General features: G+C 37.2%; 1 protein-coding gene across 8 annotated transcripts in view; it reads left to right on the top strand.

Annotated features, from left to right (window-relative positions):
- The window catches only part of SSBP2 (single stranded DNA binding protein 2), a 193,765-nt gene that overhangs the window by 159,626 nt on the left and 14,152 nt on the right, over positions 1-19,987 (top strand). For 6 of the 8 annotated variants that reach the window (XM_080574062.1, XM_080574061.1, XM_080574057.1 and 3 more), the window contains 5 exons: positions 4,061-4,115; positions 7,310-7,380; positions 8,602-8,680; positions 11,690-11,718; positions 17,364-17,462. In XM_080574062.1, coding sequence (XP_080430188.1) covers positions 4,061-4,115; positions 7,310-7,380; positions 8,602-8,680; positions 11,690-11,718; positions 17,364-17,462 — 333 coding nt within the window. The remainder of the gene's footprint in view (positions 1-4,060; positions 4,116-7,309; positions 7,381-8,601; positions 8,681-11,689; positions 11,719-17,363; positions 17,463-19,987) is intronic. The other 2 variants (XM_080574063.1, XM_080574059.1) reach the window with 1 other exon arrangement.

Raw genomic sequence — 19,987 nt, 5'->3', positions numbered from 1 at the left:
CCAATTGTCTCTCTGGAATTCCACAAAAACATTTCACCTAACAACGAAAGTCTTTGTTGGAGTATGTACTGCTGTTTTCTGTCCATTTCTCGAGAGATTAGCTTTGTTTATGCTTTTTGTTTACGCTTTTTATTGTTATTGTTATTGTGAACTTGGAATATTTGTAGTTCTAATGTACTCTTGTAAGTCATAGTGCTTCATATATTTTTGTCACGTTCAGTACTGAAGTCAGAGTGTAAGGGGCAGAGAATGTTATCTCCCTTCTGAAGCCATTTGTCATATGTCATTCTTGTTTGCAAGTCCGTTGGATTCCAATCTTTGTTGGCCAGTAAGGCTTCCGTAGACTTCTCTTTTGATTTTTCATGTTTTATCATCTGAAGGTTAGACAACTGCTGCGTATTGGCTTAAGTCAACATAAAATGTGAAGCTATTTTATAAGATGGAAATAGCAAGTCTTTCACCATGAGGACAATATAGAAGTGTATTTTTTTTTAATCTGTTTGTGCTAGTTACAGGTTTCTCTTAATTTTTTCATGAGAAAGATGATCCTGCATAGCAAATGCTGAAGGACGAGTTCAAGGATGAGCTTGTTTTGTTTAGATAAAAGATATTTCTTTTGTATTTTATTTAAACAATTAGCTGCTAAAAAGGTTAAGTTCCTATTAAGTGTCCATAATTCTAGGGTTCATTTGCCACATCTGTAGTGGGAACAATCTAAATCTGCTGATCTACAAACAGGTTCTTCTAATTAAGATCTTCAGAAAGTTCTCTCTGTTGGGAAGAGTGTTTTTGCTAGTTTTGCCCTAGGTATTAGTGATCAGTTACTGTTGCAGATTTTTAATATGGAACATTGGACTTCGTATTCTAGTTTTGGAAAGGTATGAAGTCCTGAAAAATTAGAAAAGGACTTACTATAGAAATTAATTTTAAAGAAGCAAAACTAAGTAAAATGCATGATGTACTATAGGACTCTGTTGGTGTACTCACATCATGCCAAAGGTTAGCTGGGATAAATTACTTTGACACAAAAGGACATCGCCACATTTCAACGCATAAGAGAAGGGGAGGAATAAGAGTAAAAAGTTGATTTTGCTTCGTTCACTGACAATGATGAGACCAAAGCTGGAATGTGCAACATTGAATTCATTGAAACATCTAATATGCAACATTGAAGGAAAACTAAAATATTTGCAAAGATGCAAGAAAGAGACACAGAAAAGTCTGAAGTACTGGAAAAAATCCTGAGCCTCTGAGCAGATGTGCTCTGTGAACTCCAGCGGTTCCAATGGGAAAGGTTGCTGCCTGATTCTTTGTCCCCACTCTTCTGAAGTTTGCTACTCCTTCAGATCTGCCACTGAAGTTCCTTGGATGAGTGACCCTCTTCATTCAAAACAATGCAAGTTGATGTAATCATTTAAAAAAAAAAACAGGTCTTTGCTAAATCGGTGTGGTTGGCCCAAAACAGATTAAGGGGCACTCACTCACCTGTGGAGCTCCATGCAGAGCTGAGGCTGCCTCTCACAGAGGGCAGTGTTGGAGCAGTTGAGGTGGGCCAAGTCCTTTGCCAGCATGAGTGCTTGGACTGTGCATGTCTTGCCTCACACTGAGAGAAGTGGCCTTGCTTCAGAGAGGCCCTCTGAGCTTTAGAAAATGGAACACGTGAGGGCCGGCCAAACAGACAACCAAATAAGCAAGACCGAGGGGAAGGAGCTTTCAAGAGCAAGACCCAGGAGCAAGCATCTAGGGGCTGGTATGGGCTGGAGAGCTCTCAAGGCATCTTTTTAGCAAAGGGGTTCATGTTGTGGAGTGAAGTGGTTTTGGACATTTATTCTGATTATTTTATCAGACAGTTTTTTGAGAAATAATTTCATTATATACAAATACATTCTCAGGGAGGAAATACTTGGTACAAGTAGGCTTTCTAAGATGGGAAGATATACAAACAATGAGAATAAACACAAATTTTAAATTAGATGCTAGTAGTAATAGTGAAGATAAGTAACTTTTCTAATAAATGACCAGTTAGTGGTTTCTTTATATCATGCTGAAAAATATATATAAACCTAAAAATATCAAGTTAGGGAGCTTAGTGCACAAGTACATGGACGAAGAGTCACAGACTGTGCTAGCTAGATAGTCAGATAATTGATCCAAAGGTCCCTTCGAATTCTGTAGCTGTTCGAGTCTGTAGCTCTACAAAAGAAACGGGGGATTTTTTTTGCTGATGGCTGAATAAACCTTTCAGACACTTTTGGCAAGCCCAGTTCTAACACTGCTGTTACTGATTCAATTGTAATTCAGAGGGAAAAAGCTTTGTAGCTACTGGAAGTATGAAGTTAAGTTGTGATTATGCCTTGATTTTTGTAAGCTGATCTGTGTATTTTATGGTGGAGCAAGCCATTTTTCTAGCATGCTTTATGAAAAATTCTCAGTGACCTTTCTTAGTTCACAAAAAATGGGAGAGCACAAGATAAAGAACTAGTAGGTGGTGTTACATGTAAGGGCAGAGAGGTGTACATATGTTGACTGACTGCAAGAATGCTGCTGCTTCTGGGTGAAATATTTCTGTTTCATTTACAATTAACTGTGAGTTAATTGCTTACTGGCGAGAAGAGATGCTTACCTTTGAAGTGTTAAGTATTTTGCTTGAACAAATCTGGGGAGGAGTGGTATCAATCAGAAGGCTGCTACATTACAGACTTTGATTTTCTCAAAATAGTGTATGCTAGAGTATTATTGCTGCATGTTTTGTAAGAAATGTTATTTTTAGTAAATCACTATTTACAGTAAACAGTATCTTTTGTTTTAAATCCAAAACTTGTCTGTCTTCTTCCAAAATATCTTAGTGAATTATAACAAATACCAGTAAAATCCTTGTAAGCAGACAGGAATAACCAAACCTTTATCTTCAGTACCGCTGAAAAAAAAAACTGCTACTGTTTAGAGCAGTATGCCTGCTATTTTAAAATACAACAAAAGGGATAAAATATAATAACAGTCATGTAGCAATGGGAATAATCACCTGTTGTTACCAATCTGTGTATTTTTTAATATGGGAAGGAGGGGGAGTTTGTATTTATTGGCTTACTGATGGTTTTTGGCCTAGACATTTTTATCAAACTGATTTGGTAGTTTTTCATGTTACTTAAAAGTATTAGTGGATCTGCAAACATAGAAAGCAAGAAGTTATGATTCTATTCTTACTAAACTAATAGTTTGCTCTGACATTCAGAGTAAAAATACTGGAGACATTTTTAAAGAACCTTAATAAGCTTGTTTAACAACCAGAGCCATCTGTGTACAGTGTTTATGCATAAACAGATTTGTAACACAGAATGCCTGAAACTAGGAAAATAATACTCCTTTGTGTTTTTTTTTATTTGTTTTGTTTTGTTTTGTTTTTGTTTTTAATCTGTGATTTAGCAGTCTTGGCAAGTCACATGACTGTACCCAAATTTATACAGCCAGCATTATATTGACTTTTTTTTTTCAATCCATTTGTCATTAATTTGAGAAGGAATTGTGCATACAGATGTTATTTTTTAAAATGCAGAATATTATACAAACTGAATTAAATTGTCTGGGACATGGAGACACCAAGTATGCCTCAAAGCAAAACCTTTCTTACGGTGACTAGCCTCTTCTCTTCCCATAAGACACCGCCTCACTTTGTGCTTAGCAAACATTGGCTACCGTTGTGCCAAGTACAACAAAACATAAATGCTGGTTAAAAAACAGTGGTAACAAAAGTCAGTTGAGGTTATTAAATATAATAGTCTCAAGCCCTAGTCCAAATATTTCTTTTGTCTGACTTACAGCATGATGCATACTTACTGACTAATGAATATTCTTGGGTCAGTATACATAAGTCTATGACAGAGCTTGCTGAGCAATTACATTGTCTTAATCTGTTATGAGTTGTTTTGCTAATTTATCAGAAAATGTGTATGTTTTATCAGACTCAGGACATTCATGCCACTTTGTTTTCATTTCTACCGTGTTCATATTTTCTGTGGTGTTTTTTCCTCTCTTGCTAACTGACATTTTCTATACTCTCTAGGGTCCCCCAGGTGGTGGAGGGCCACCAGGAACACCTATCATGCCTAGTCCAGCAGGTATTGAAATATTCTGAGAAATAATAAAGGAAAATTAGAAGAGATTTTAGGAAGTACATTATTTTTTCAGACTTTGATTTTCATAATGAATCAGTTAATGAGAAATTATTAGCTTTGTACTTTCTGTATCAGCTTTTTTCCTGCTCTTTCACTGTTTTTCTATCCCTGCTATGTTGCAGACACAAATCATTGTATCCGTGCAGTTCAAAACAATTAATTTCTCTGACTTTTGAGTGATCTTTTATTGCATGATTTCAGCAGTAGCAAGGAAAAAAAAAAACACAAAAGACACAATCTTTGTTAGTTTTTGCTAATGTTCTTTGGAATGATTCTGCCAGGTTGGAAATCAGCAGATTTCTGAATCTGGTGAAAAACCCACACAGTATCCTGTGGGATAGACCTGACCAAATGTGGTTCTTGGGCGATGTGTGACTCAAAGGCATGGCTACATCCCATGGCTATTTCAGCTGACTGACAGCAGGGTCACGCTGGACAGATTGCCCTCCTCTGTCCTACAGTGAAGGAGTAAGGTCCCAGAGGAGCCACTGTTGTGTCCTAGCAGTGATCTGTTCCCAGAACTTCACTGTCCCATTGTTTCCCCAAGGTAAATGGTTTGTATCTTGCAATTTTGACTACCTGGTCACAAAAGATTGTCCACATTATGACTAAGGTTTGAAGAACCAAAGAGGATGGGAAGACTCTGGACAGCCAGCTAGCTTCTCAAGGCTTAAAGATGGTTAGCTAGATGTATGTATTTCACTACACTGATGTTCTGCAAAGATTCTGATATGAAGAAAGAACTGCAAGATGTGGAAGATGCTGTCCTCCCCCATGGACGATATCAGAAGCCTGCCAAGATGAAACAAATATGTCTTGTGTAACACAGTATTCAGGAGCTACTCAGACTCCTTTTAGCCAAAATCTGTCTTTGCAACTCACTTTCAAGACGGACCTATTCACCTCAGTGAGGTTATAGCATCCTCAGGCCTTATGTCTGACATGTTCTTGCTGTCCTCTGCAGCACAAGAGGATAGGGAATTTTCTTATTTGCTATGAAAACTTCTTGCACCAGTATAATACTTTCATTAACTACAATCCCAGGGCTTTAAAATGCAACCTGAGATAAAGAATAGGGCTTCCTTGTTCATATAATTAGTGAAAAAGATAGTTATTGCACACTGGTATTTAAAGGTTAGAATTTCTTTTAACATAAAACTTAAAGACAGCCTGCGCATTTGAATATAGTCAGCCCTGCAGTTATAGCACCTGTTAGGCTGTCCAAGTTCATTTCACATAAAGCTTCTGTTGAGGAATTGCCCCTATTTTCAATTAAGGAAACTCCAAGATGTTTTAAGACTCTATTTTCCAAAATATGGAAACACTTGGGAACTGGCTACCTGAGAATTTTGAAAATGTACTGACTTGCCTCTGAGAAAAAACAGTTCCGAGTGTTCCCGTGGCCCAGCCACCCCGTATGTATTTCTACATGAGGCAGCACAACATGGGGAGAGGCAGGAATGTATGTTTCAGAAGGATCTGGTGGTTGAAGAACTTGTTGTCTACCTCATCGAACATTAAAATAATTTGTTATGTGCTAAAGGTACTTTGATAACTTTAGGTTAAAAGCTTGAGTTTCCCCTCTTTTTCAAACAGTATATTTAATGTCGTAGTGATACATAGTGGGCTGTATGTAATGGAATTACTTACTCACAAAGGTTGATTAATACCTAAAAAGCTGCATCAGAAAGGTTAAAGAATAGACAAAGACTTGATTTTAACTTCACATGTACAAACATATTCTTGCATGAGGTCAGGCCACGTTCCCAGTTCCAACACATTTCAGTCAGATACAGGCTTTCTCGCTTCCACTACTTCAGACTCAAAAGCCCACCATCGCCTTGTCTTGGAAAAAGATTTACAGCTCAGAATTGACTTTTGTGTGTGCTTGAGTTCAAAACTCTGGTTCAAAGAGATGGAATGGTCTTTTGGAGGAACTAGGTACAGAGTACTTAGTTATTCTTTATTCTTTTTGCACATATGGTGGACGTACTGATTTTCCAGAATTACCAATATATTTTTAAGCTATGCTGTCAGCTTAGGGATGTATTTAAACTTTTCTTAGGTCATTCTCCTCTCAGTAAGCTTTTTCATTACATGGCCCATCTCTTGTCAAGTTCACTCCAGAAAGGTTTTTGCTAATTTGTCTACTATCTGCTGTGTTTTTCCCTTCTCTTTTTTAGAAATATTGATGAAGGGGTTTAGGATTGTATGTCTTAGCAGATAAGTTGGAGATGAGAATAAATAATTTGTGTCTACTAGTTGTTCTCTCAGTTACCTGGTTTCTTAATTTCAGCCAGACAACTTCTGTATGTCTTGTTCACTACATCTTGCTTTTCACTCTGGAGGTGCTGCTCCTGAAAGCTCATGTACACTGACTGGATGGCAAGGACTGAGAGGCAATATAGCTGTGTCAACAGCAGTGCCCAGTGGAACTCTTGGCAGAATTAATAGCTTAGGCACTACACTGTGCCAGCATGGTTTTATTATTTTTGGACTCAGGTTTATTTTGAAGCATTGCACCACACTGTACCATGAAGTTACATCAGTTAAAGCTGTTCTTAGTGAGGATCTTTGCATAATGCTTTACTGAGTATGCCTAGATATATACTCAGTGTGCACAATGCTCTAGATATGTCCAAAATCTAACAGACTGACATGGATGAGAATAAAAAATTCTATTTGCTATACTAACTTGAAGTCTGTATAATGAGAAGCTATTTATCATTTATTACAGATAGAAAACAAATTACAGAAAGTATTGATAAGTAAGAAACTCCTGTTTTATCTTATAGAGAATATTGAAGACAAGTGAAATAATTTGGAACTCCAGGAAAAAAGGTTTATGAAATTAAATAGTTACATACATATACTTGGTGATTTATAAACCTTTTAACATTCATACATAGAACTAGAGTATAGAAATAGTCACTCAGGGGCCACTGCAATTATTTCTTTTCATAGCTGTGTTGTGTGGTAGAAATAGATAGAAAAAGAATGAAGTCTTCCTTTATATTGCCACTGTGTATCAGTGATTCAGGCACAGAAATAATATGAATAGAATGGCAAGAACTGTCTTAGGTGAGTAGCTTTATTGAAAGATATATATTAGCACTTAAAATAATCTCTTATTACAGATTCAACCAACTCTGGAGACAACATGTACACTTTAATGAATGCAGTACCACCTGGACCCAACAGACCTAATGTAAATATGAATCGAGTTACATACTTTTTGAATTATATAGCCTTGTTTTATCCAAACCACTACATTTCCATCACCTATGTTTAATACTAAGTTTTCCATTTTTATGGATGACATTTTAGCTGTTTCCTCCCACCATGTCCTTTTTAATGTTTCTCAAATCAATCATGCAAATGCATACAAAATAATGAGTGGGGACACTTCTTCTATACAGAAAAGATCTTAAAAACTTGTGCATGTGGATCTTTGGGATGACTTAGTTTGTCACATTGCTGTGCAATAGAATTATTTGTGATATGTCATCATCCTTGGAGCTGCCACTAAGCATTAGTTTCTGCAGGATTAAAACTTTCATAATAAAAAAGTCTCCACCCCTGACAGAAATGTTTAAAGTGACCCAACATTATGCTACTGTGCTATTCTGTAAAAAAGGATAAAATTAGTATCTTTAAGAAGAAATAAATTTCTGTTTCAGGCCAAACTTTAGCAGTTCTAGTACTGACAAAAATCTGTTTTCTTAGGTAGAACTTGTTTCTTTTCTGATCTCTGTCTATGACTTCAGTTTTATTGTATTTTCTGATGACAACCATATTTCACTTAATTACAGTTTATATTATGGGCCTTTTGAAAAGCAAAGGCCAGTAAAACTTCAAAAAACAGATACATATATATTTCTAGATAGCTATTCACTGATTTTTAAAAAATATTTATAATGTTAATGCCTTTTAGTTTTTGAAAAACTAAAATTAAGGTTAATACCTGAGATTGCACAGAAATGGCTCATATTGCAAAGAGAACAGAGTAGTCTGACTGTCAGTGTAGATAGGGTGGGATTTGAAAGCTGTTAATTAATCACCTACTTGTTGACGAAAATAGTAAACTTCACTGTAACTTCAGTGGGAACAGAGCTAGATCAGCACTAGCAGGTTTGAAAATCGTACACAAAGCACTGAAATAAATTATAAATTATCTGTAAATTTTATGCCAGCCTACAGAGGTGAAATTCTCAAAAAATCAGGAAGGCAGCAATCAGAAAAACTGAACAAAAGCAATGATGCTTTTGTCATCTTCACATATGACTTTCACTTGACTTTCACATTCAGAGCTGGAACTGTGCACTTTTCCTTTACTATTTTTTTTTCCTGGGGAATCTTTTCTTTTTATTAGACTACCTACAAAAAATTGTACAGTAATACCAGTTTTTAACGTCTGATCCTTTTATAGTTTCCAATGGGGCCAGGGTCAGATGGACCTATGAGTGGACTGGGTGGAATGGATTCACATCATATGAATGGATCATTAGGTAATAATAGTAATATTACAAGCATTGTGAATTTTCAATGACCAGTGCCATTTTCTATGTTCTCTGAGTGATGTGGAAGACTGTACGTAAAAAAAAAAAAAAAAAAACCTACCACCACCAACAAAAACTTTTAAAAACAAAAAATGTATATATATCAGTAAGAAGTATTAAGATAGTTTTAATGCATTTGAATTGGCATACATAATGCACCTCTGGAGGAAAAATAATGTATTTTATTTATATAACAGATATAGTTTTAATCCAGTTATTAAAGACACTCTGATGATGGCTTAAGACCCATTTTAACTTACTTCTCCTCCTCTTTCAAAAACTTGAGAAGGTGTTACTGTGACATGCTGGTGCAAGTTCTTATCAGTTACCTGGAAGTAAGTTGTTACATATATTGATGTATTCGTTAAGGTGTTTTTATCCCAACATTTGGATATCCTCGTTTGTCTATAATTAGCCTTCTGTCTGTTAAATATTAGTATTATTATTCCATCCCCACAAGCAGCTTCAGAAAGGTGCAAAGAGCATGCAGAGGCAGGAGAAGCAGGTTACTGTTTGACTTTTGAGACTATGATTTTTGAAGGACTCATATCTAAGGGAGAAGCCTTGCACAACTCTACAAAATTTCCATTGCTTTCTTTATCTGTTGCCTGTCCTAGCAGTCTTCTGCCTTTGCTCTTTGCTGGAAGGATGATCAGCTCTTGAAAGGGATTTAAGAAAGAGGGCAAAGGTAAATAAATTGCATTTCTGCCTTTCTCCTCCATACCCACAAGATAAATAAAGACAAGGTATTTATTTCTGCTTATACTGTAACACTAGGGCAGTAGCTGAGTGCATTTGTGTGTCTTATTCTTCACTTCTGACTGCACCAAGCAGTGTCAGTGATACAGGCAACAGCAGAGGGAGGACTTTGGATCTCTTTCCTCTTCTATACCTGTTATCTGCCAGCAAGGTTCTCTTTTACACCTGGGAGCTGTCCTGATGCCCACACAGGGCACCAGCAACTTTCTGCTTAACAGCATTTTCCTTTATGGGGAAGAACCCCACCAAGCTAAATACGCTAGGTGGGCAGAAGCCAAGCTGCTACTGTTCCCTTTGCTTCTGTCCCTGAAGAAAAGCTCTGTCATCTTCCCAGCATGGACACAGACCGACCTCAGCTCCATACTGCAGTTAATAACATCTAATTCCATACTACTGTGGTGGATGAAGATCTGTCGTTCACAGCCCCAAAGTTCGAGATTTTGAGACAGAAATATAAACAAGTAAAGCGAAGGAAGAAATTCAAAAAGTGTACAACGAGATAAGAAAAACTATTATCGAAACTCATTTAGCAGACATTCTGAATGATTAAAATTCAGCAGTACACACCTAACTCCTAACAGAGCTGTCTTTCTTTTTTTCTTTTGATGGGAAGGCAGGTCCCTGAAATTCCTAGATTACTTTGCATAAGGACACCTTGTGATTTTACAACCTTTCTTTACATATTACAATCCTAAAACGGATTGTTGCTTTAATTTATTAATTAATTATTATGATGCGCATTATGTTCAAATAAATGAGAGTCTGTGTAAAAGGTAATCACATCTTTTTCTGTTACTTTCCATAGCCTGAGAATTATTTCTTAGCTAAAAGAAAAATTAAAATTGAAACAGTTATGGAAGGATTTTGTGTGTACCTAGCATTCACTGAGTTACTTTCTCCAGTGAAAATAATGACGTATTTAGTCAAATTAACTATGACTTCTTCCCAAGGTTAATTTTGTATCTAAAATGAAACAGTTCTTTTCAGAGAGGAGGGCTGGGAAAGATCTTCTGCTTTTGTTTCTGTGCAGCAGTAGGCAGCTTTGTCTCATGCTCAGAGGTATACATTGGATGAGCTTCATCTCAAACTTCAATTTCTTTCACCACAACTATTCTACTGGATGTCTGTACATAGCTCTCATTGTTAGAAAGCAAACTTTTGCTGATTTCCACCAAAATATTCTCTTTTGGCTTTGACAAATAGCTCTTCCTCTTCCTAACATTTATGAATATGATAAGTTTATAGCGAGACATCATAATCCTTATCAACCCTTATTTTTTGTGTCTACATTTAGTGAGCTGTTCCAGTCTCTTCCCATTGTTTTTCTCTGATGCTCTTCTAGTTTGAATGTCTTTCTTGCAAATAGGTGGCCAGAATTGTTTACTGTCTCTTGCTGCTAAAAATGCCTGTAGTGATACATCTCTCTTAAAATATTTCCCTTATTCTTGGGTTTACCCAAGTGGGAGTTACAGCATGTGGAAAAAAAAAATCTTTTCAATGTTCTTGCATTCATTGTATTTAAATTTATTTGGTCTCTGTTATTCCAGCCCTCAAGATCATCTGCTTCTAAAAGATAGTATCATCAGTATTTATAATTAGAAGTTAGTGTAATTTCATCCAGTTTCAGAAACCAGTAGATTTCTGCTCTGGGAACAAAGACATTCATGAAACCCTCCCAGCTAACGCTAGAAGCTATTCCACTAGAGCACTGCCTAGAAGGGAGTTTTGAATAGCTGAAGTTAAGTAAAATAATGGTCTTTTTTTTTCAGGAACATTAACTTCTACTAGTCATCCATATTTTTTCCCTTGGTCTGCAGCAACATTTCCTATAGGAGTATGTACCCCAAATTAATTCCACTATTTGTACCCTGCCCTGGCTAAGAGGACAGGGAGGTTCAATGTGCTCTTTTTTGAGTTGTGCCAGGCTGTCTCACCCTAGTAGGATGCCATTCAAATAACCAACATGAAGCAGAAATATGTCCTTCATTCTTTTCTTCCTTTTTACATGAGGTTTGTACACAGGACTAACATTATTCTATACGGACTGTAAACTTTTACAAAGAGAGACATTGGGAAGGGAAGGAGATAATGCACTGTTATGTTTTAACTGCTGTCACATTATATATTTAGTGTGGAAAAAAAGCTCTTAAATTAATTTCAGCTCAAAACTAATTGAATAATTATCTATTTTAATTTAAGGCTCAGGAGACATGGACAGTATTTCCAAAGTGAGTACCTAATGAAGTATTTGGAATTTTTGGAATATTTCATTCTAAACATATTTTCTTTGTTTTTGTTATGAAGCTTTTTATTATGTGTCTACATTTTCTGCTTGTCAACTCTTTGGAAGCTATGCAGACAGTATTAGCTGAAAATTTAAAAGCAATGTTTATGATCAATAGGGAGTATAAGTAGAATTATTTCCCACTGCATAATAATGTGTATTAATTTGTGTGATTAATACATATCCAGTTCATAATCTGATTGATCGTGTTATTATCTTCCATACTGTTAAGACAAATGAATATGGTTCTGATAATCAATTCTAGTTAAGTGTAAGTTTGGGAAAATGTCTTTAGGATGTTACTTTTAAGCACTGCATGGTTGCTTTTGTTACCTCTGTAAGGCATGGTTAATATCTTAATCATTATTCTAAGTCCCTAAAAGCTAAATTAAAAAGTAGTTTCAGAAGCAGCACTGTTTTGATTTCACAGCCATTAAATAGTATGCTCAAAATGAATGTGAGTTTAACCTGCAGGGGTTTTGCATTTACAAAAATAATATTGTGCTTTAATATGCCACTTCTTCCATTAAAATAAAACTACTACATATGTGATCATTATTAATTTAGGAACTTATTCAAATAAGGAATTAATGAGCATATTTGGTATTGATAAAGTGGCATAAATCCGTCCCTGCAACATACTACGTTTTGTACTCAGCATTTTCAGGTGTAACTGACTCAAACTAATAAATATATTACTAAAACAGACTCCCTGCACTCTTGTGCTTTTCATCTACAAAAATAGAAAAGGATGAATAGATTGTTTCAGATAAAATTCTGTAACTCCTTCTTTTGTTGCAAAATTCTTAACAATCTTCCCAAAAAGGAACATGAGTTTGCAGTGGGCATATGAACTGCCTGTGCATTTTGTCTAACTGAGGACTAAGTACCACAGTGCTGTTGCAAGATCCCTTCCAGTGCAGACTTTGCCACTTTGCACCTATCTGCACATGCTCTGGGCATGCTGAGGGTGTCAGTGTAGATGTACCCTTGGGATGGCCCTGAGCTACGATGAGACGCAAACATATATGCCAAAAAGGAACAAAATGTTTGCCTAAATTCACGTGGGTTGACATAGAAGTTTGTAGTGTGAATTGGCTGAGAATACACTCTCAGATGTTCAAAAGACTGGAGTAATTCTTCAGCTGGTGGTACCTATTCATATATCCAAAGTGAAGGACGGGGACTCTGAACAGTTCCCCAAGTTTTGGTCTTCAGATGAGGCTATGGGAGATGTGTAGCTTGTAAAGTGTACTTAGGTGTGTATCTTAGCGTTCTGTGCTGTCTATAATGGCTTTGCAGTCACTGCCAACATAGCAGACAACCTTGCATCAGAAGAAATTCACCACAGGCAAACACCATCCTTTCAAAGTTCCACAGGTGGTTATGGCTTTACATCAGCCCTCCCTGGCCTTTGGTGGAGAGCAGGATCTCAGCAGTATGTCTCCAAGGCCATTGCTGCTCCTCCGAGGGAGTAGCATCTATAGCAGTGCTACATGTTTGTAAGTCTTCAAGGTCTGTAATGTGTTCAGACCCCACAAAGAGTAAAACAAGGCATCTAAATGACCACGTTGCCTTAGCTGTGCTAATACGTGCAGTGACGGGTTCAATGATAACAAGCGTACAGCACTTTAAAAATTAATGACCCTATTTTTTCATTGTATTTTATTTTGCAAACTGCAGCATTTTTAAGAAAAAATGAAAAACAAAACAAAAAAATATGTTAGCTTGCCACAGGATTATTTTTAAGGGACCATATTTGAACCAAAGGTATTAAGCATCAGCATGTGTGTTAACAGGAGTATCAGGTATTCTAAAAACCTGGATCCAGACATTTACCTGGAAGTCTTGTAATTTGTTAACCTTAAAAAATGCATCATGCAAGTCACATTTGATGCATGTCATGGTCAAATAACTGAAAAAAAGGTGTTTTGGAAATACCAGGGTTATACTGTTACACCATTCCATATAATGGCTTTTAAATACCTTTTTCTGAGTAGTACTGTCCAATATGCAGCCTTTATTAATACTAATAAAAATGTGTGGGCAGAGCCTTGTGTATTGCATTTATAATTTCATGCAGGTAACAGTATGTAATACTTTTGAAACTTGATTGGAAAAATTCTGTTTGCAAGGAATAGACAATGTCAGGGCTGATGCATGGAAAATAATTATATGGCTGCCTTCCAGTTTTGTACCAATAACCAGGATTGTTCTAGTTAAGGTAATAGTCTCCCTTTATACCTCACCAGGTAGTCTTGCAGTTGGCTTTTTCACAAGTAGATTTCCAGATTTCTGATTAATGTGACAGGAATTGTCCACTGGAGTTAACAGAATTTGGACATGATGTTATTGGATGCTCAGTTACAGGCACAGGACTTCAGTGGAGTAAAATAAAATGCACATTAGAGGAGCTGATTGTCTTTTCCCATGAGATGCAGGAAATTAATCCAGTCTTGGTAGTATCAGTACAACTCACGGAATTCAGAGCTACATTTTCCATAGACCATTTTACTTTAATTGGCTGAGTGGCAAAACATGAAGTTTTTACGAAGTAGATTGAGATGGGGGAAGTAAATGAACTGAAATTATGCATATTAAATAAACATTAATAACCAGTGTTTCTTGCAGTGCCCATGGAATTTGTGCAATCATCAAAGAAAGAGTAGCTTTGGAAAAACTGAGCTAGTGCTACAATGTGAAACCCCATACTGGCCATAAAAGCAGCCCAGGGGAGTTGCTATAAAAGTATTTATGTCAGGAATTTGAACCTTTGGGGCCAGCATACTGTAGCGATTGCAGAATTTCAAAGCTTTGTACTACACAGAGCAAGATAAAATAGGGGTAAATCCCCAAGGAATGAACAAAAGTACGGGAGCATCATATAAAATAAATGTGACAAGACCTTAGTGGATTTTAAAATTTATATTCATAGATTTTAAGGTCAGAAGGGACTCATATGGTTGTGTAGTATGACCTCCTACATAACATAGGCAACAGGATTTCCATGAATTAAGTCCTGCTTCAGGTACGACAGCTGTGGTTGTTGAACTGAGGCAATAGTTTTCAACCTTTTTCAAGTTGTAGATCCCTAAATACTTGCTACAATAACTCCACTGAAAAGCACACTCAATTGTCTGATGTTAATTAACTAGTTGAGTTTTCAGTTGTCTTTGATGGACCTGTTGTTTATTGATTCCTGGGGATCTGTTAGAACTACAGTGAACTAGCTGGTGAAGGAAAAATAAAGGCCAGGGTCTTGACTTTTGTAAATGTTTTTTTAATTAGCATTTCAGATGTTAAAAACAGTTATGCCTGCATGTGGGCTGTATAATTAATTTTGTATTTAATCTATAGTTGAAAATAAATGCACAAAGCTGAACTCAAACATATTTGCCCATTCAGACTGAAAATGGTGATCTTCCCTCAGGAGTATGGTAAAAAATTAGTGTAATCTCTTCACTAGCCATGCAAAATACATCTCAAAGCAGATGGTGTGTATTACAATCAGCTCTATCAGTCTGCTCATGTGGTAGCAAAAAAGTAACTAACTGATTTAAGCCTTGGTATTTGGAGAAGCTGGGTATAAATTGATTTTTTTGTTTTTTTCCTCCTTGGAGGTAGAAGCAAATCCTGTCAAACTCTGGAATGTGTTACAATATTTAAACTATGGGAAGTGGTCAAAATGGAGCTTTTTGATTGCCAACAGGATCATGCAGAAATAGCGTATGAAGGGCAAGAAATCATAGCTGTCACATTTTCTGTTCAATGAACTCTCCAGAGTACGTACATCCTGTGACTGGGCTCCACTGAATGGAGCCAGGCTCTTCTCAGTGGTGCCCAGTGCCAGGACCAGAGGCAGTGGGCACAAACTGGAGCACAGGAGGTTCCCCTGAGCACCAGGCAGCGCTTCTGTGCTGTGCGGGTGGCTGAGCACTGGTGCAGGCTGCCCACAGAGGCTGGGGGGCCTCCTCCCTGGGGATCTCCAAAACCCGCCTGGACGTGGGCCTGAGCACCCTGCTCTGGGTGGCCCTGCTGGGACCAGATGGCCTCCAGAGATCCCTTCCTGCCTTGGCCATTCTGTGATTCTTATGATCTCTGAAGTGCAAGTGCAGGTTGTAGACAGTCTACACAGTTGTGAGGAAAGTACCAAGGAATTAAGTGAACTTCCCTTTAATTTCATCTCTCCTATTTTTCATTCAAAATTTGTCCTACTGCAGATTCATTTATACTAAATGAAGACTGTCTGCAGGTGTTTCAAAGTGCAATACATTTCTTTTTTTTTAAAGAAGCCTCATAAATCTCTGCTAACAGACATACTATGTTAGGATTGTTAGAAATACGAAGAAAGGGACAATTCCACTCAAGATTCTTACAGCCATTGTTGTTTGATCACTTTGATCAAAATCTCTATTTGCAGTTACATGTTGTTGTCTTGCCCATTGACTGCACTGGGTTTGTGCTAAGTTTTTATGATACACCAGACTTGCATTTGTATATGTAAAATTCAACAACAATATAGCATTCAGTCTTTCTGGATCAAAAAGATCAAGGGAAGAACTGTGATAGACGTCATAAACATTTCATAATGAAGTTCTTGGCTTCTCTCCCCCATTTCCCTGACTATTCCTTTTTCATCACAAAACCTCTGTTAATAGGAGTCTTAGCAGTGCCTCTGTTAATAGAAGTCTTCACAGTGATGGAAGGAGAAGCATCCATGCTCCAGGCATGGCAGGGTGCCACAAATCAACTTTGTAAAAATACCTAACGAATTGTAGTGTCTACTGTAATCATGTATTAGCTGTTGACTTGGAATAATTTATGTGACAATTATCTAGTTTCGCCCTTCGTGTAAGTAACTGAACCTTGAAAGCATTTTCTGAACATTGTAGAAGTGATTGTGTAGTATTTCTATGAAGAAAAAAAGGAAAGACATTTTTCTTCAGAAGCCTTTGTATTGTTATTACTTACTAGCATTTCAGTTACATCTAGGCACTAAGAAGGTAGATTTAGAGTTTATTGCATATGCTCTGCAAGCAAATGGCAAAAGTACAACTGCTCTTGAAAAGTGTTTGCAAGCCCAGTCCAGGGGCTAGCTGTTACTCAAGAGCATTTAATCTTAACTCTGCTGTGCCTGTAAACTCTGCATTAACTGCTTTCAGTGAAGTGGCTTAGCACCTCAAAGTTTGAACCCCACTTGTGAACTGCTTGTGAAATTGTATTTCCACCGACTAGACACTGTGAGCAAAGACAGAAGTCCCATTATGTCAAGACATGTGCTCATAGACTTCACTGAACTTGACCATGTGATTTAACGTAGTGACAGAGTTTACTCTTAGACCTGCTGAAGTCATTTATAGTTTTCCTTGACTTCAACAGAAGATGCTGGCTGTAACTTTGAAAACAAGAATTACAGATAACAGTTGTTACCAAAATTAGTGACTGAAGCACACAGAACTCAGCAGAGGCTTATCTTTTGTCTTTGTAAATCCCAGTGCATTGCACAGTACATTCTACTGCTGCTCTACATTGCAGAAATGAGCTGGTGTCTTCAACACTTAATCTGTGTTTTAAAATCTTATTTAACAGAACTCTCCCAGTAATATGAGCATGAGTAACCAGCCTGGCACTCCCAGAGATGACGGTGAGATGGGTGGAAACTTCCTAAACCCTTTTCAGAGTGAGAGTGTAAGTATTTCTTTATAGAGTTGTTTTACTTTGGGAACCTTTGTCCCTGCTATTTTGTTTTAAAGAAGAAAAAAATCCAGCAAGAACAAACAGTTTTGCAGTGTACTTGCAATGTCTATGCCTTAGGTGTTTTTTTTTAATAGCTTCTAAAATTAGATTATTAATTTACCAAAAAATTTTGCAAAATGCTACTAGAAGTTGAGCTGAAACGGGTAAATGTGGGAGGTGTAGATCTACTGCAGAAACTCTTTTTCTAGATAAAGAGGTGCATTGTCAATGAAAGTTAGATCTGTCAAGCAGTAATAATTATGCCCTATGTATTCAGTAATGCACAGCTGGGCATTTGTCAGGCGATATCTGAGCAGCCAAAATACACAAGAGTTGACAGATCTTTACATCTGAGTGTTTCAATTTGTGGTTGCCCAACTTTTGACTCCTAAACAATGTGTACTGCACTGCAGGAATGTCTTTTAGGACAGGATTCACACTGAAGTGTATAATTAGAGCACCAGATCTCATGTTGTGGAGAGGTAGACAGAATTATTGGAGCCATTAGAGACAGAAAAGGCAAAGGTGCCCTCTAGTGTTCATTCTGGGACAAACGATGTTCTTTAAAATGGAGTATGCTTGAGGCAGCAAAACATGGTGTGCACTAAATTACAAAGCAAGACCAGTATTTTCATACTCATGTGCCTGAAGCTGGGTTTCTAAATCCACATTTAGGTTCCTAAATAGAAGTGGCCTGATTTTTCAGAAGTGCTGAGTGACTTCAACACTTCTATTCTTTTTGGAAATCACTGCTGCCAGAAGTGAGTGCAACTTCATTAACTATGCCAGTGGTGAATTTTAGCTTAGAAACCATGAGTAAACAGTTTCTCTTAGATCACAAAAAGCCGAACTGCATGGCAAGTTAAATGGGAATCAGATTTTTTTATTATTATTTGTTTGTTTGTCTGCTTTTTGTTTGGTTGGTTGGTTTTGGTTTACTTCTTTAACTAGTGAAAAGGAAGAGGGAGCAGTTTCTGCATGTTAGCTGTTTTTGTAAAGGCACATGGTCAAATTGTTTGTAGTATTGGAGAAAATTGGTTTGTACCACCTAAAGAGATTGACGTTTCAAAATCTGCCAAAAAGGCACTAACCACAAAACATCCATTAAATGTGATCCTTGGTCATGGTAATCCTTGACACTCAATTTGGCATGCTTTGCTTGTACTGAGGGCAGACAGTCTGATTCAGCAGGCAGGCCAGTTAAGCAAACTAAAGGCCGGAAGGAAGGACTTTAGTTGTACCCAAAAGAAAATCAGTTTTCTCAGATACTTATTGGATTCTAGGTGCACCTAGGTGTCATTTTCCTACCCGAATGAATCTGGGACCTAGTTTTTTCAAGGTTTTCCTATGCCTTCTGTGTACTTCTAGGTATCGCATCCTCTGTAAGATGTCACATTTTAGTCCATGGGAACTGTCTTGCTTTCTTACTCATATTTGGTTACTTGGCTATTTAGAGTAGGTGTATATTATAAATTCCTTTCTCAGGCAAATTTGCTGTTCATCAGGAGTTTTGCTTGGGAATGGGGAAAAAATCTTGACTAATAATAAGCTAAATATGACAAATAAACACTGCTTTGTCTTTAGATTCCTTGTCCAAAGTGATTACCCAGGTACACTGTGATACAGGAAATCATTTGAATAGAGGCTTTACATAAAGCATTTCAGTTGGTCTTACTCTTTGGCTAAAGATAAGCATGTTCTCACTATCTTTGCTGGCCTACCATGAGAGTGCTCAGCACAGGGTGGGAGTAAGCACTAAAGCAGAAAAAAACATCAGAGACATGACATGGGAGAAAATAGGTTGTACCCAAGCAGTCCATTCTATCCAGTTTTCATGACAGAGAAGACCCACACAAAATGGTTTTTTGAGTATTCTTGGACACTTGGAAATGGCCAGCTCAAAGCTCTAGCTTGGGCAGTTTTTTTATTATGTGGCTGTTTTTGTGAAGGCAAATTAATCTCTCAATTTCTTGTATCAGTTTTCATTACACTAATACTTCTTGCATTTGAACATTTTCATCAACTTAGAAGATTTTTGGCCAATTAAGTGTTTCTGCAAGTTTTCACTTTAAACAAAAATTCAGCATATGCACTTCTTGTAGCCCTCATGCTGTCCCGCTGATTATTTGTAATGAAGTACTGCTAACTTGAGGGCAACTATAGCTTTGTAAAGGCTGCAGTTCAATTTGTTTCGCAATAATAAGGTGAAGTGGTGACTGAGTTTTTGGTTCTCTTGAAGGAGAATGATCACTGGTTCAGCTTCCCTCCTGAAATCGATAATACTGAATAATAGATACCAAAAGAATAGCTGAATTCCAGTCAGACGCATCTGCAGTCCCTTCTTCCCACCCAGCAATGAAAAACTCTCCAAAACATTCATCTAATTCAGCTCACCACAAATGCAGCTGGTCTACTTGAGGCTAGCTATCTGCCTAGGTAAATCCCCCCAGTAGCCAACATTGATCAGGAGAAGGTCT

Source organism: Anser brachyrhynchus (assembly GCF_964034855.1).
Source record: "Anser brachyrhynchus genome assembly, chromosome: Z".
In the NCBI taxonomy this organism is placed as follows: domain Eukaryota; kingdom Metazoa; phylum Chordata; class Aves; order Anseriformes; family Anatidae; genus Anser; species Anser brachyrhynchus.
Note: the sequence above shows the minus strand (reverse complement) of the source record. Positions and strands in the feature narration are given on the sequence as shown.